At 44.0% G+C, this 13,310-nt stretch overlaps 1 protein-coding gene across 2 annotated transcripts in view; it reads right to left on the bottom strand.

Moving 5' to 3' along the window:
* Positions 1-5,053: 5,053 nt before the first annotated feature.
* The window catches only part of PPP1R36 (protein phosphatase 1 regulatory subunit 36), a 28,356-nt gene continuing 20,099 nt past the window's right edge, over positions 5,054-13,310 (bottom strand). For both annotated transcript variants that reach the window (XM_069783262.1, XM_069783261.1), the window contains one exon: positions 5,054-12,146. In XM_069783262.1, coding sequence (XP_069639363.1) covers positions 11,906-12,146 — 241 coding nt within the window. In that variant the 3' untranslated portion in view covers positions 5,054-11,905. The remainder of the gene's footprint in view (positions 12,147-13,310) is intronic.

Here is a 13,310-nt window from a genome sequence, read left to right as displayed (position 1 = left end):
AAATCCACTCTTGCCCCATAATCTGCCTGTGATAGCTTTTTCCAAATACTGACCTAGAGAATGTCTGGTATGTTTGGACTGATGTAAGAAGTCTGGATTTTATATTCATGATCCCAATTTATCAGAAGAGAAATGTCATGCGGAGGGACTTGTCTCAGCATCGATTTCAAGAATTAAGGAGAATTCAGCAACAGAAAAAACTTTGCTGGTCCATTAGCTGAAGAAGCCAAATCTCTTCAGAAGTATATGCTTCCATCGCTTTAGCAAAGGGAAAACATGGTTTTGTCAGACTGCATCTGAGCACACAATAAAGAGTTCATGACAGAAATTGTTAAACATGGAAGGAAAAATATTCATTAGTACATGCAAGGAGAAGTGTAGAAAAGAGCTGTTGTGAGTGCTCTAATGACTAAGATAAGGGTCTGGGATTCAGGAAAACTGGATATAATTGCAGGGTCTGACACAGATTTTCTTTACGACCTTGGGCTACCCATCAGATATTGCTGGCCCCAAGTTATCTAGCTATACAATGGAGATATGGTTACTTAAAGCCCCTTACTCTTTTTTGGTTGGCTCTCGTATATTCTTACATAGAGACACAGACAGAGAGAGAGATTTCTTTGACCATGAAGGAAGGGAAGGATGAGGTGGAAGGATCCCCTCAAAGATGAATGCGACCTGATCCAAGAAACAAGCAAAGCACAGGTTTGGCAAGCTTGGGGGCTAAAGGAGAGGCTTCATCCGCACAGACGGCATGGTGGTGAGCTGGTGGGATAGGGGTTGTTGTTGAGTTGTCAGGACCATTAGCACTGTGGGGAGGAAAGACCTGCCTGGGAGGAAGGCACACGTTTCACCAGGCAAAGCCACGGCTGACAGCATGGCCCTGCGGCTGGCATGCTGGGAAGGAACAGAGGGCAGGGAGAGAAGGGGGAAGTTTTTAAGAGACCTCACATCAAGGAGATGCTGATGAACGGAGGAGCCCACAGATCTTTCAGCAAGCAGACTGAAAATGACAGTAGGGGGCATCTAAATATACAGCCAGGTCCTCAGGCCTGGCTCACGCTCAAGAGATTTGTCAGACTAGCCTTTTCCATCATGACTGCAAAAGAATCATGCTCATAGCCATGACAGCTAAAGCCTCGCTTGTACTGATACCGTTACAGCAGCCAAGCAGCCTCTGCCGCTCTACGTCCCTTCATGCAGGGAGCTGGAATCAGACCCACCTCTCAAAGCTCTCTCTTGTGGATATAAGCTGTGTTTCAGCTTGGAAGGTTTGCCAAAACAGATATACTGGCAAAGCAGCTAAGGTTGTCAAAGCCAAAGTTGTCTCCTTTTACTTCAAATTAGAGCTACACCAATTTGCACCAGAGACACAGCTGGCTCTGAAACCAAAATAGCTCATTAGTCAAGGGCATATTCCAAGGCTTGAATCATCTTTAGCAAAGGAAAGGAGCTCAGTGTCAGTGAGTTTGACAGGGGACACGGGAAAGGCTAACTGACCTTTACAGAGAATGTCAGCACAGGGAACCAAGGCTTAATCCTCAAAAAGCCCTGAGGTATCACTCTTGTCAGTGCCAGGAAATTTGTGGCCCTCTGAACAGGCAGGCACACTTACCAACAGAGCATGTAGGTCCAGATGCTATGTGTGCCTCAATTATTGCATAATATTATCAAATGGGACTTTTAAAAACCTTTAAAATGCCCTGCTCAAACAAATTTAGCTTTCTTTTTCAGAGGTCAGCCAAAAGACCAGCTTATTTTTTTATTGTAAGTATTAACTGATGAGTATGTTGAATCTGCTCTCTCCAGGTACCACCTCTTTCCTGAAGAGAGTAAAATGGGATGTTGTTGGACACAATAAATTTCCCTTTTGCCAAACTAGAATACTGTCACTAGAGCATGAATTGAGTGAGTTGAGGCATTTGCTAAGCATGGGATACCTCAGCAAGTAACTATAAGAAGCACAGTGCTTTGCCTTGTAAGGATGAGAAGCTCTTGACATTCATAGATCTCCAAGTTTCCTATAAACCTACTGGATTCCTTGTAAAACATTTGTAATTGTCTTGGCAAAACCACTAGGCCTTTATGGAGATGCCTTCGCGACTTGCCTTTTTGAGCTCCATCTCCCTCTTCACGTTCCTTTTCCAGGTGAGAGTAAGCCAAGAATTACCGAGTTCTCTGTGATTTACTGCCGTCGTCACTGGACAGTCTGCCACTGACAGGGGCCGGCTCCTGCCTTTTGCTCACCACTACAAATGCCATTGCATTGGGAATTATTGATGTTGTTACGGAGGGTGCTATAGTTGTGTGAGTATAAATAAACCAGTGCTAGTAAAAGACACTCAAGGATAAATAGCAAATGTACTGCATTTTGTGAGACCAAAATAACTCCGTGCTGTGCACTGAAAGTACCTTCCACTGGCTGTCGTGTACCTGCTGTTACCAGCCAGGGTCCTTGTCTTTCCCTGAAAGGCAAAAAACATGTGTGACTTCAAAAGCCATGGGGCTCCTTTCTCTCCCTCCAAGACGGTGACACTGAGAAGCTGGGACCCACTTGTAAGTAGACTCTAAGTAACAGTGCTCTGTCTCCAAAATCTGCCGACGTTCTCAGAGCTGTGAAGATCCCAGGCAAAATACCAGCACCCGTATGGTCTCTTCTGTCTCTCTCCCTCCCTTTCAGCCACAGGGTCTCTTCAGCAGCTCCTGCTTGCAGGGCCCCGTTTGGGGGTTTCAGCCATGCTCTGTACCCCCAGAGGAGGTTTATGGATAGCACAGATAAACTAAAACATACAAATGGCTGATCTCATTAAGATGCAGAAGCATGACAGAAAGATTTGGGCTAAGCCAAGTGGCATATTTTGCCTGAATGTATCTCACCAATTTGGGTGAGAAGGTCTGTGGGTGCTTGGGAAAGGGAGTTGAGAGAAGGCTGTGACAGGTCCAAAATGCCCATGTTTTGTTGCAGTGGGTGGCTTGAGTGAGAGCCAGGGGTCCGTTCTGCAAATTGGATGAATTAAATTTGATCCCAGACTAATGGGTACTGAAAGAGCCACACTCCTGGCGTGTGACTCCATTGATATTAATTCATCAGGGATGAGCTTGGCTTGGATGATACCTCAGATGAGAACGTGAAACCACAGAAAAGTATTCTGTCAAAATACAATATAGGGCCAGGTTTCTCATCTTCAATGTAACTGAAAAGACTCACATCTAGAACTTATTGGAAAGGTAAAACAAAGTCTTGGCATTAATAACAGTGTTTGTAAATGTCCTCTTAACACTTGAATTCTGTTCTTTTATGCTACGAAGTTACTATTCCACTGTTTCCTTTTTAATTTGCTTATTCTGTTTTAAATTAGAACATTATGAAGAAATCCAAAACTCAGAGCCAATTCATCTGTTTGTTCTCACTCGATAACTCTTTTGCTCTCCTGGGTACAGTGATGTTTATTTTAAAAGCAATATTTCAGTGATCTTTGCTCAAAAAAAATAAAAATCTAGAGACAACTCTTATACTGCAGTGCTTATTGCATTACATGTAAGCCCATTTAAGCAGTAAATTACTCCTGATATTAAAGCTAGATTCCTGGATTTTTACCTGAATTCCCTACTTTGGTACCAACCTTCTGCTCAGTGTTGTACATCAGTTTTCCCTTCTTTGAAGAGAATGTCCCCTCTTGAGTGGTATTCTGGTCACAACAATCAGGTGTTCCTGACCATGGAGAGAAGGTCTAAAACTAAAAAAGAATATAGTTCTACTCATGCCAAGTGGACAGTAACACAGCAATCAAGCCCTGTTTGGAAATGAACACTTAGAATTGCACAGAAACCTATTATTTTAATTCAGATACGCCCTCAGCAAGGTTTCTCACATTTCCACAGTCACACAACTTCTGCTGAAAGATTATACATGGGACTGACATTTGGACTTTCATCAGCCAATAGTTCAGACTCAACATCAATAAGAAGGACTGCTGTTCAAAGAGATGGTATAAATTGTCTACTTAATTGCTAATAGGCACATGCAACGTTGTCCTGTTTAAAGTTACATCCTTACTGCAAAGTTAAGCTCTTTTAGGGTTTTGCTCCCCAAGATTTCATCATCCGCAGAGAGGCTTCAGAAACTTTCTGAGTTTTGCTTCAGGACATTCACGGCTCCATGTAGTCAGTCAGCAGGGGACAGAGTGTCTCGCTTGTCGAGATACGCAGTCTGCTGCTACAGGCCTGGAAAATCTGCTCATGCTTCCAACCAGAAGTCTCCAGAGGATTAAGTAACCTCCAAGGCAGCCCTTTTGAAATACTGTTGAAATAAAGAATGTTAACATGTCCAAAACACTGATTAAACCTAAATTAAACCTGAAGTACTTACGGTAGCCTTTCTGTGGGTGTGAACCTGCTGAACCAGCAGCTGTGCAACATCTGAAGCAGCAGCCATTCAGGGACAAGGTAAAAGCATAACAAGAAAACCAAGGTCCTCTCAGGGGACGTTTGCACTGTGCACTGGAGGTGTGCGCAGTGCAAGCTCCTAGGAGAGGTACCAAGACCTATGAAGATACAGTAGCATAGGTGCCAGCCCACCCTAGGAACCTGAATATGCGCCATGGGATCTCAGAGAGCTTGTCTGCTGGTGATTACTCCATGGCAAGACCTTCACTGCACTCTACTGCTATTGAAACCTCTTCCAGCTCGGTGAAACAAGAACAGATCCACTATCAGCTGCCACAGTTGCTCACACTGATGTTAACACCGTCTCACAGAGGTCTCAGCCTACCTAGGACTCCTGGAGAACAATCTGTTAGGGACTCATGAATTCTTTGGAGAGTGTGACACCAACACCTTGAGCACTAGGAGGTTCAGGATGGGAAGTCCTGAAGTACGTACAGCACACCTAAAGGGTGACAGATTAGAGTGGAGCAGCAGAGAGTGCTGGTTAAACCCTGCTAATCCTCACGACCACAGGTTAGAGACCTTCCTGGCAGCTGCAGTCCCTGTACCACCACTATTACCCTCTCCTCTGGGTTTCCATGTCTCGTGGGCCATTTGGGGACTGTGTGGCATTTAGGCCATGCTACATTCAATGTTGCACAATTTAAGGCACATTTCCAGGGGATCTTCAGTTTATATTCAGATACTTACTGAGAATCATAGAAAAAAATCAGGTTGGAAAGGACTTCTGCAGGACTCTAATGCAGTCTTCTGATTAATGAAGCATAAGGTTTCTCAAGGCCTCATCTAGCCAAGTTTTGAATGCCTCCAATAATAGAAATTGCACACACTTTCTGGGCAACTTGCTCTAGTGCCTGACAACCCTCACTATGAAGGGTTTTCTTCCTTATGCCTATCTGGACTGCATCCCATCTGGTCCCATGGATTTATATATGTCCAGCTTACTTAAGTGATCTCAGCATCACCCTCTTCAACTGTGGGTAGTACCTCTCTCTTCCAAACTCTGCTATTAGATGTGGATGCCTGGGAGCAGACTCTGCCAGTTAAGACTGAGGCAAATAAAATGCTGAGAACCTCAGACTTTTGTGTGTCCTTCATCATTAGATCACCGGCCCTATTCAGTAGTGGACTCACATATTCTTGGTCTTCCTTTCACTACTAACGTACCTGTAGAAGCCCTTCCTGTTGCTTTTCACATCATCACCAGCTATCAGCTCAGTCCCAGCTTTGGCTTTCTTAATCCCATCCCTGCATGCCTGTGTAGTTCTACACTGCTCCTTGATTGCCTGTCCCTGCTTCCCCCTATTACATGTTTTCTTTTTATGTTTGAGTTCAGTCAGTAGTTCTCTATACACCCAAACTGGCTTCATGCACTGCCTGCTTAGCCTCCTGCATAACAGTATGGACTATTCTTGGGCTTTGAGGAGATGGTCCTTGAAGATCACGTAAGCCTCCCTGTCCCTTTACTCTTCACAGCCATATCCCAAGGGAAGCTGCTTACTAGTTCCCTGAACAAGCCAAAGTCTGCTCTCCTAAACCCAGAGCCATTGTCCTGCTACTCACCTGTCTCTGCTTTCCCATGATCTTAAATTCTACCACCTCTTGGTCTCTCCGAGGCTGCCATTGACCATCACAACCTCAACCACTTCTTCCTTGTTTGCGAATCAATCACAGCATCTCCCTACTCAGCCTGTCCAGCTCCTGTGGCAAGAAATTGCCCCTGACCCCCTCTGGAAATCTGAATTGCTTGTGCCCTACTGTGTTTCCTGCCCAGCAGATTTCAGGTCAGTCAGTATATCCTATAAAAGCCAGGGCTTGAAACAGTGACACTTCTTCCACTTGTCTAGAGAAGTCTTCATCTATTTTGTCTTCTTCACCAGGTGGTCTGTAGCAGATGCCTACCACGATGTTACCTGTCTTGGCCTTCCCTCTGATCCTGGCCCATAAGCTCCTGACCAGCCCATCACACATTCCATAGCAGAACTCCATGCATCTGAGCTGCTCCTCTCTGTGCAGAGCATAACCTTCTTGCACATCTCACCTTCCTCCTTCTAAAAAGCACGTATCCATCCATCACAGCACTTCAGCTGTTAGAGCTCTTATAGCTTCTAAGTACAAAGGAGCAATGGGTGGGTCAATCCCCTGCCTATCCAGGTCTGCAAAGCTGTGCCTCCCAATCCTATCAATATAGAGATCTGGGCACTGTCTTGAGATGACTTGCTATGAACACCTAAATTAGATGGTGCGCCTTCATCTCTTGATCATTACACTGAAAAATGCTGATAACAGCCTTGGGGCAAGTCTTTAATCCACAATCCCCACACATCCCATTATAGTCAGAAACATGTTATGCATGCTCTTCCAGGTTAAATAGAAGGAATAACAATCCTTTTCTAATGTAGTAAAGGCAGATGAACAACGGAAGTCCCCTCTCAAAGATCTAGTTTCTATGGCAGGAATTCACAAAGTCAGGGACTTCCCTGCTTGCCTAGACATGGTCATGGTTGATGTGCTTGCGTTGGCTTGATACAGGAGAGAGAAAAGCAAGGAGCCACGTAAAGGGGGACCCTTTTGAGGTCAGACCTTGTCAGGACTGGCAGACTTGGGAATGTGTGTCCAGAAACTACTTGTTTGTGTTTGTTTCTACTGTATTCAAGGAAGGGGGAAAAGGCTCTCTTTATCCTTCTGTAAATAAACAAGATCACAGGGAGAAATACATTACATTTATATTATCAGTGTCTCTTCCAAATAGAAAGGCTGTAACAGGTGACAGTATACTTACAGCCTGTTCTTTGAACCTTTAAATGCTCTCTCTCACATGGTAGAAGAACTAGGGTAAGAACACCTTCACATTCTGCAAATTGCAGTTGGTTTCTTCACTTCAAGCTGTAAAAATCTCACTGCAAACATTTACTATTTAGTCTGAGCCACAGGAGCTGTAACTGGTACATGGTACTGCCAGTGCAGTTTGTTTACAAGATGGAGACCTTTGTCCCAGCCAGAGCAGGAACACATATCATCGTTTGGAAGCCTTGCTTAAGGAAATCCAGACCGACAACCTCTCTTCCTACTGCAAATCACTGCCTGGTCCAATTTCCAGTTTGACTGCTGCTCTCTTTCCTCCAGCACACCTGCAGGTAAAAAGGCATCACAAAGGAACACGCCCATCCCCAGGTGAGGAGCAAGTGAGGTGATGGTGCCAGCTGTCTGTGCAAAGGACCTGCTGTTGGTCCTCCTTGGCTGGAAGGATGGTTGGTTGGCAGATGCAGCTTTGGCTTTGAGAGGGCAAGGGAGACAAGCCACAGAACAAACAGGAGCAATAAGAAGCATCTTCAGAACTCTGTCAAGGACTCATGGAATGTTTTGCCTATCTGAGAGGGGAGAGAAGATGGTCTAAAAAATATTCCCCCCCCCCCAGGCAGAGGTGGGACACTGGCAGGATCAGGAAACATGATGGCATCTTTCACCACTGCAGCACCCAATGAGTCCCCACTTGGCTAATAGTAACAAAGAGCCGCGTTCCTGAACACATATAGGAGTGTTAGTCCCCTTGGTCTCACTGAAGCTTAACACTACTAAAATGCCTGTATGAGTCCAAGCAAAAATGGACAAAACCTGTTATTTGTTGATGAAATACTACTTTTGGCCTCTCTTGCACAGAAAAATGGGCAGGCTCAGACTGCCTTGGCTTTCCATGTATATCAGGCACTGGCCCCCAAGAGGACAAGAAGAACAGGACTGAACCGGAGCGACCAGAGACAAGAAACCTGCAAGACCTCCAGGTCCTGCCATGCCAGCTCACAGAGAACTTGCTGAGCCCTGTAGCCCTGCTACTATGTGGATGCTGCCTTCATAGGTTACTGCTCCAAAACCACCTGCAACACAAGTAGAACGGGCTTGAGCTTATTTTGCTTCTTTCTGTACCTCAAGGCACCCAACTACACATTATGGTCACCCCACATCTAGATGGCTCCCCCGCCATCTTTCTCCCAGCTGCAAAGCCTGAAACCCCCAAGGGCAGAGTTTCCTTAATTAATCATCAGGCAGATTTTCATTTTTTTGTGTCTGTCCCTTTTTCCATTTCTGAGTTGTGACATTTCCTGCCCACTTTCTGCTTGGCATGAATTTGTGCAACAGAGCAATATAACTTCTGAAAATAGACACTTACACTGGAAAACCTGACACACCCTATACGGAGCCTATGAGTGGCAGAACCATAATCAAAAGCCAGTCAAGACACTAGGCCATGCTAGCAGCATTCATTTAAGGCTCTGAGCAAAGCAGCGCTAAGAGAAGAAAGTAAATGGGAACTCTAGAAATGCTGTTGCACAGAACCCCCCAGGCTCCTTTCATGACGGAGAGGCATTTGAGTTTGTACTCTTTATAGTAACCCTAGCTCACACAAGTTATTCCAATATAGCTGGCACGTTCCGAACCCCTTTAAAAATTAAAATTCATGGAAATAGGCAACCTGCCGTGATTTCCTGATATGAAACTGCACACGAAGCCTGTGGGAAAAAAGCCAGTAGTCGTATGATACAAGTCTGAGCTCTGCCTGTCATTAACAAGGGTGGGTTTTTCAGGGTAAAATTCTCCTGGGCCAAATAACAGGAGACTGATAAATAAAGCTTGTCAACTGCCCTTTCTGACTCACTCTCTCCTGCTGGAAGGATGACTCACTGTCATGTGTGAAAGGCTGCCAGGTCTTGCTTACATGCTTAAACAAGCATGGGTTGTCTGTGTTAGACATACATTACCTCAGAAGAAGCAGACACTTAACGCTGAGAAGGCAGCCCTGGAAAGGACTCTGCTGACTAAAGGATCTGAACTTCAAGGTATTTCTCAATCCTTTCTGGAAAGTTCAAGGTTGTTGTTAGAATACCACAGAAAACTTAGACCCAAAGCCATGGCTGAGGGCTTGGCTGACGATCACAGTGTTTTAAACCAGAGCTCACTGGGACCATTAGATTTTACCCAGGTAAATCCTGCAGAGTGAGCCAGACAGCATGTTCTAGGTGCAGACAGAAATAACCGAGTCCATGCCTGGTCTGGAGCTGCCTTTTGTCCAAGGAACACGGCATGCCAAAAGCAGTCACTTGTTGCTCGCTATTTCATGGCGAGAAAGTAGCCCCATGGGGCTGCTCCCTGAAGGAGACTGTGAGGAACCTGCCTTGTACCTGGAGAAGGGCAAGCATAGCATGTTGAACACTGTCTCTCACTCTGAGTAGCTCATCGACTGCTTTTGAGCAACACCAGCATCTGCTCAGCACTTCTCCCCTCCGCAGTGACGCAGACCTTGTAGGTAAGTGACAGTGCACAAAAAGCTTGTTTGCATCCAGGAGCTTTGCTGCCTACGTGAGCGCGTGCTCCACCCTTTGGTCTTCTCCTGTCATCCCAGGCCCACCATAGGCAACTCTGTGAAATCTCTGCCCCAGGCACTGCAGGGACTCTTCACAAATCCCAGTTATTAGCACATACCACAGTCCACATTGCCCTGCAGTACTGATGTGGCAAAGGACGCCTTTCCCTCATACTCTTTCTAAGGCCCCATACAATGCCTGTTTGCTTGCCATGACAAAGCAAGGCGCTTTTGCAAGGACTAGTGTACCGGGATGTCAACCCCCAGAACAGAGAGGTCCTGGTGTCACAGCTAGAGGGACAAAGCTGTACCCCTCCTTCGGGACACAGAGGTCTCCTAATGCAGGAACCGAAAGGTTTCTCCCAAGACCAGGAGAAGGAAGCTGTGCCGTACCCTCCCTCAGCTCCAGGTATTAGCCAACATCTTGCTGCATCATTCGGTAGGGAAACCATGCTGCTGCAGGGCAACAATACCGCAATTGCCTCTTGCGTGTTTGGCCAGGTATGTACCATCCAGGAGTCAACCGTGCAGCTGGGAAAGACAGTTGCGCATGCTTGGCCCAGACAGGCTCTCAGAAAACCTGCGACTAAAGCACCGTCTCAAGGTCTCGTCGCCATTTTTCAGACCATATGAGCACTAACCTCCCTGCCCAAAATGAATGTATAACCTAGAAATGTTAATTTTGAATAAAGAGTGTACCGTTCCATATCACATCTATGAGGAAGATACAGCAGTCTCACACACGGTTCTAAATATATCTTTTATATTTCTTCTCCTTTGGGAGAGAATATGTGGTTTCCATCCCTCAAAATTTCTAAGACGTTATTTTAAAATATTTTTGCTCTATACCAGAACAGATGTCTAATGAAAAGCTTGAGAGAGAAACCGCAGGTGACAACAGCCTCATCCAATGGTAAAAGGACTCACCTGACACATAGAAAACAAGGCTAGGCCACAATACTACTTAGGCATTAATATAACATGTGCCAGTCTAAGTGAAGAGACTAAATAATAGCTGTGAATCTGCAGTTCAAGTGTCTGTCTCAATAAGGCAGTGCAGGGCCATCCCACATAAGTGATCTACTCCCTGAACTATTGGTTACTCCAGAAGAAGTAAATTTCTCATCATAATTGTGCTGCAAAATTTCATCCTTTTAAAAACTGAAACACACATTGCAAGGGGAAATTGTATTTTTTTTATCCAGCATAGATATATTTTGCTGAAAAACTTCCAAACCAGCACTAACGTGTCAAATTTCTCCTTTTAACAATGATGAAAATATTACTTCTCTGGTTTTCTTCCACTGTTTAATCGTCCGTTATTTTTTCATTGATTCTTATTGACTATGACAAAGTCGGGATTTCATCCTACATTCTCCTCATGATGCTAATGATTAGCATGTACAGATAGTCTTATAGGTAAAATGACACTATGAATTCATTTTGTTTCAAGACACTGACATCCCAACTGCATATTTTAAGTTTCAACATCTAAGATCTCCTTTCCCAATCATGTAAAATCAATGATAAAAATAAATATATATATCTCTAAAAAGATAAAATGAAATGAAGACTTGGTAGATATTTTAAATAACAGCATTTCTCTTTGCTATACTTACTTCACAATGAGTCATAAATTAGGCTAGCTATATCTGAGAACAAAATAACAGATGATGGACATAAAAAAAAAAAGTAAACACAATATATTAAAGATTCCAGAGTAACTTCATTCAAAAGCAAAATTTCAGCAACTTTGAGACTGTAGTAAGTCGTGTCTCCTGGTTGCTTTGCTAAACCTTTCGGAAAAAGACGGTTGACATTAAAATCAATAATCATATTCATCTGCAGGTGTCAGAGCACTTCCCAATATAAGTCAGTAAAACAATCTTCTCAGAAATGGTGCAATGAAGGCATTAAGATGAAGGAGGAATTGTTAGTGACAGAACCAAGAATTACAGTCCAGGTCTGCAGTCACCCAGTCAGGGCCCTTGTGTGCTGAACTACCCCCCCTCTGACAAGTGAGTTAGGCTTCTTAAGCTGCAGTTTCAAAGTGATTTATTTAGCAATGTGAAATCGTGCCACTCATCACAGATACGTCTGCTAGTTGCTCTCATTACAGTCACCTTCTGCCACTGCTCTTGAGACCACAGTGCTCTGACTGTTAAGCCTGTTTTGGGGGCTTCTCAGAGGTGGCAATCTGAGGTCATTTGTCAGGATAGAGAAACCACTTCTTACTCTTCCTTGGTCTTGTTCTTCCTCTTCCTCCTCCTCCTCCATTGTCCCATCAGGCATGCTCATAAGAGATTTTAACTCACTACAGTGAGCTCCAATGATGCCCACCCTGTTAGAAAACATGGTGTTAATCTGCTTGACACAATGAAGTAAAGGAAAACAGGAGAAAGGGGGACAGATTTGTAATGTTTCCTAGGTAAACCAGCAAGGAATCATGCCTCCTTTAGCAGAGAATATCTGCTCTCCCCCAGGGAAAAACAAATAACCATGCTTATACCCTCAGCACCTTGCACACCATGTCATGTTTCTTTCTGGAGCGTGCATGCACACAACATGAATTGTATATGTCCAAGTGAAGCTCAGCGCTCCCTGGAAAGGTTGGCCCTATTACATATTCATTACATGACTCTCTGCATAAGCTATAAAGCCAAGATGCTCAGGATGCACCCAGCTTCCAAAGCATGCACAAAACAATTACTTGTGCATTTGTAGCAAATTTCACACTCTCAAGAAATACCAGACTTGCTGGTCGTGTGTTGTAGATATGTCCAAAGATTTTGCATGTACAGTGCTGTAACATTCATTAGAAAAATGAAAGAAATTCTCAAATTCTAATTTCCAGGTAGAAAAAGACTTATGAAGGAACATCTAACAGGGAGCCTTACATACACTTCAACAGAGCAAAACTGATTTACAGTGGTCCTGTTTACATGAGTTATTACATTAAAAAGTACTGTAGTGATACTGCTGTTAACAATGGCTGGATGAGAAATGGAATTCCTCCCGTGTGGTGTAGCCAGGCTTGAAGGATTTTGGTTTTATCTTGAATCAGAAGAAAAGGTTCTATTTCTATTACAATCAAAATTATATTTTTGAAGTACAATGTAGTAACAAAATGACTTTTTTGGAATAAAGTACATCAGTAATGTCTGATCTGAACAATATTAAAAACTAAAAGTCAAGAAGAAATAAGAAACTGGAATGAATCATGAAAGGGGAAAAAAATAAACATCCCATTTTGATTTTGAGAAGTTTTGATTGATTTCTGTTCAAATTTATGTTAAAGCATATTTCCTTTCCCCGGAAAACTTTTGAGTTTTAACAAAGGACTACGATGGACAGCAGCTGCTTTGCCATCAGTTAACCAAGAGTACTACCTCTGCAAGTTTCAGGGTCTCTCAGGTCTCTCGGGACCTACTGTCCTGTTCCTCTCTAACTCCTGTGTAGACCAAATCCTCAGTCCAATGGTCTCTCTCCTGGCGAGGAAGAGCTA

The sequence above is a fragment of the Haliaeetus albicilla genome, chromosome 5 (assembly GCF_947461875.1).
Source record: "Haliaeetus albicilla chromosome 5, bHalAlb1.1, whole genome shotgun sequence".
Classification (NCBI taxonomy): domain Eukaryota; kingdom Metazoa; phylum Chordata; class Aves; order Accipitriformes; family Accipitridae; genus Haliaeetus; species Haliaeetus albicilla.
Note: the sequence above shows the minus strand (reverse complement) of the source record. Positions and strands in the feature narration are given on the sequence as shown.